The 2,500-nt window shown below is 40.1% G+C and overlaps 1 protein-coding gene across 6 annotated transcripts in view; it reads left to right on the forward strand.

The window, feature by feature from the left end:
• The window catches only part of EBF3 (EBF transcription factor 3), a 121,296-nt gene that overhangs the window by 85,552 nt on the left and 33,244 nt on the right, over positions 1 to 2,500 (forward strand). For all 6 annotated transcript variants that reach the window (XR_009747666.1, XM_061478677.1, XM_061478678.1 and 3 more), the window contains exon 11: positions 164 to 290. Coding sequence is in view for 5 of the 6 variants with exons in the window: in XM_061478677.1 (XP_061334661.1) it covers positions 164 to 290 (127 nt within the window). In the remaining variant the exon portion in view is untranslated. The remainder of the gene's footprint in view (positions 1 to 163; positions 291 to 2,500) is intronic.

Raw genomic sequence — 2,500 nt, forward strand, 5'->3', positions numbered from 1 at the left:
GAAAACTTGTAGAACCCAGATCTTCCAACGTGACAGCAAGAAGGGAGAACTTTGAGACTACGAGTCCGATTGAAAGTCATTTTTGTAACTATGCAAGCAGGCTGGCATCAGTCTTATCAGTGCCATCTTGATTTAAGGCATGTTTTCTGTACGATTCTTACAGCTGATAACACCCCACGCCATCAGAGTTCAAACACCACCACGGCACATTCCAGGAGTTGTTGAAGTAACTCTCTCCTACAAATCCAAACAGTTCTGCAAAGGTGCTCCTGGCCGGTTCGTCTACACTGGTAAGTGTATTGTTTCCTTACTGCTTTTGGGATAATAACTCCCACGTCTTAATGATACACAGGCAGTGCAAAGCAGGAACATTACAATGCTCTTAAAAAATAGGCTGTGTCTTGCAGGAAATGTATCTGGTGGTAGCTGGATCTCAAAATACCTGCTTGTATGGGCACCCAGAAGCTCTGGTGTTTCTCAAAGCCTCTTGGGTCTTATATATCTCCATGTCTCATGAGACCAAGCTCTCACACAAGATGCCTGTTACTTCCTGTTTTCATTTTTGGCCAGAAATAGATTAACAATGGCATTTCCTACTCTGCTCCCGCCAGAAAAAAGGAGTTCAGAAGTATTCAGTGATGAAAAATATTTCTCAGACTATCTATCCAAACTTCTTGAACTTCCCCAAAGGTTCAGTTGGAGTTTTAGGCACCGGTTCAAGTAGCTGTTTTTGGATCCAAATAAATTTATCCAACCTTATTCACAATCTGGCTCTAAAAATTCTTTTAGACCTGAAACTTAGGATACAAACTCACAAGCCTGGGAAGGATTTATTTGTGCCAATCCTGTTAAATACATTTGATTTTAATTTACAAGAGCACAAGAAAAAGTCGGAACTTTGTGGTTTCCAGTGGTTTTAATATGAAAATTCTTACTTTGGGATGAGGTATTGCTGGCTTTTTATCTAAAATGTGTATTACATCTTTTCTGGCATTTAACAATGAATTTGACTAAGGTGCTGGGAGAGAAAAGGGAGAAACAGCAATTTAATTTACCATTCTTTTTGATGAGGATTATAGGTAATAAATTTGATCTGATGAATCAATCTCTCATTTGAAAACAAAGAGCCTTTAACTGTTTACTTGACAGACTGTAGGGATTCAGGGAGAATTCTTGATGCTTATTGGGTAGATAATGCAGATTGCAGATGATTTGCAGATGATGTGCATTTTGATGAATATTTTCCCACTAGACTGCAACTGTATCTATCTATTAATTCAGATCTAATGGGAAAAGTGTGTTCCTGGGTAGTTTTAAGCTAGGACTTTTCAAACAGTTAACACATTGTGGATATGTTTTTGACTGCCTAAGATCTATCAGTGAAATGAACTTTCAGAGTGAAGGTAGCATCTGATATTGCTGTTTTCCTTCTATCCCTTGAGCAAACCCAACACTTGCATTCACACTGGGATGCCTCAATTCTGGCTGACAAGAGAGACAATATTGACATTTTCTTGATCTTTCTGATTGTTTTTTTTATCAGAGGTACCAAACAGGGTGGTAGTGACCCTTTTGGTGCTAACAACATATATTGAAAGCCAACACTGTTTTGTATATTGCAAAGGTGGTGACTGCAGATGGGGCTGCATATGGTCATGGTTACAGGCTAAAAAATGCTGTTATGGGCACAGTCCATGCAAAGCTACAGTATCCTGACAGGTACGACTGGCTAGGATAAGTGTTCAGCAAAATAAAAGATGAATGAATTAAAAGCCTCAGACTAAGTTCCAGATAGTTTAGCTGTTGCGAGCTGGTGCAGCTCCATTGCACACAGGGAAGCGCTGCAGATTTGAACCAGATGCCGGTCTGGCTCGGTGCAGAGGAATTCTGAATTGCTCCATAGTAATGTCTTTAACTGATTTCTTAGGTGGGGTTTTTGCAAATTCAGCAACTATTGTTGGTTTTGAACTTCTTTCTCATGTGTAAATACAAATATATATGAAATTAAGGAAAAGACATTTGTTTCTTCTTCCCGGGGGGTCATCTTTTGTCTTTATTGCTAAGCAAAGATATTGAGAACACTGAGAGTGTCAGGAGATTTTCCTGCTGGAAAAAAATGGTAATAAAGTACATTGCTAACAACACTATCGTGGGATATATATATTTAAAATGCCTTTTGAGGGAAAGACAAACCTATATCCCATCAATAAGAGAATAAAAAAGATAAGGCCCGCGTCTGCCCGACCAAGAAACTTCTGCCTGCTCTGCTTTATCCTGAAGTGATAGGAGGACTGAGATAGTCTTTGGAAATTACAGCTGCCATTGAGAGCGGAGCCAAGCCTGACTGTATTTCAGAAAATGAAAATGATGTAGTCCTAGAGGAGGGAGGGGCTGAATCCCCAGGGCATCTGTTTCCCATCAGTGTCCCACCATGCTTGCAGCCCGGCTTGGCACTCTAACATTTAACCTTCCCAGCATGAGGTAGACCATAGGGCAACAA

Source organism: Pezoporus flaviventris, unplaced genomic scaffold (assembly GCF_033815535.1).
Source record: "Pezoporus flaviventris isolate CSIRO_AGI_PZ_B2104156 unplaced genomic scaffold, CSIRO_AGI_Pfla_v1 ptg000129l, whole genome shotgun sequence".
NCBI classification, from domain to species: domain Eukaryota; kingdom Metazoa; phylum Chordata; class Aves; order Psittaciformes; family Psittacidae; genus Pezoporus; species Pezoporus flaviventris.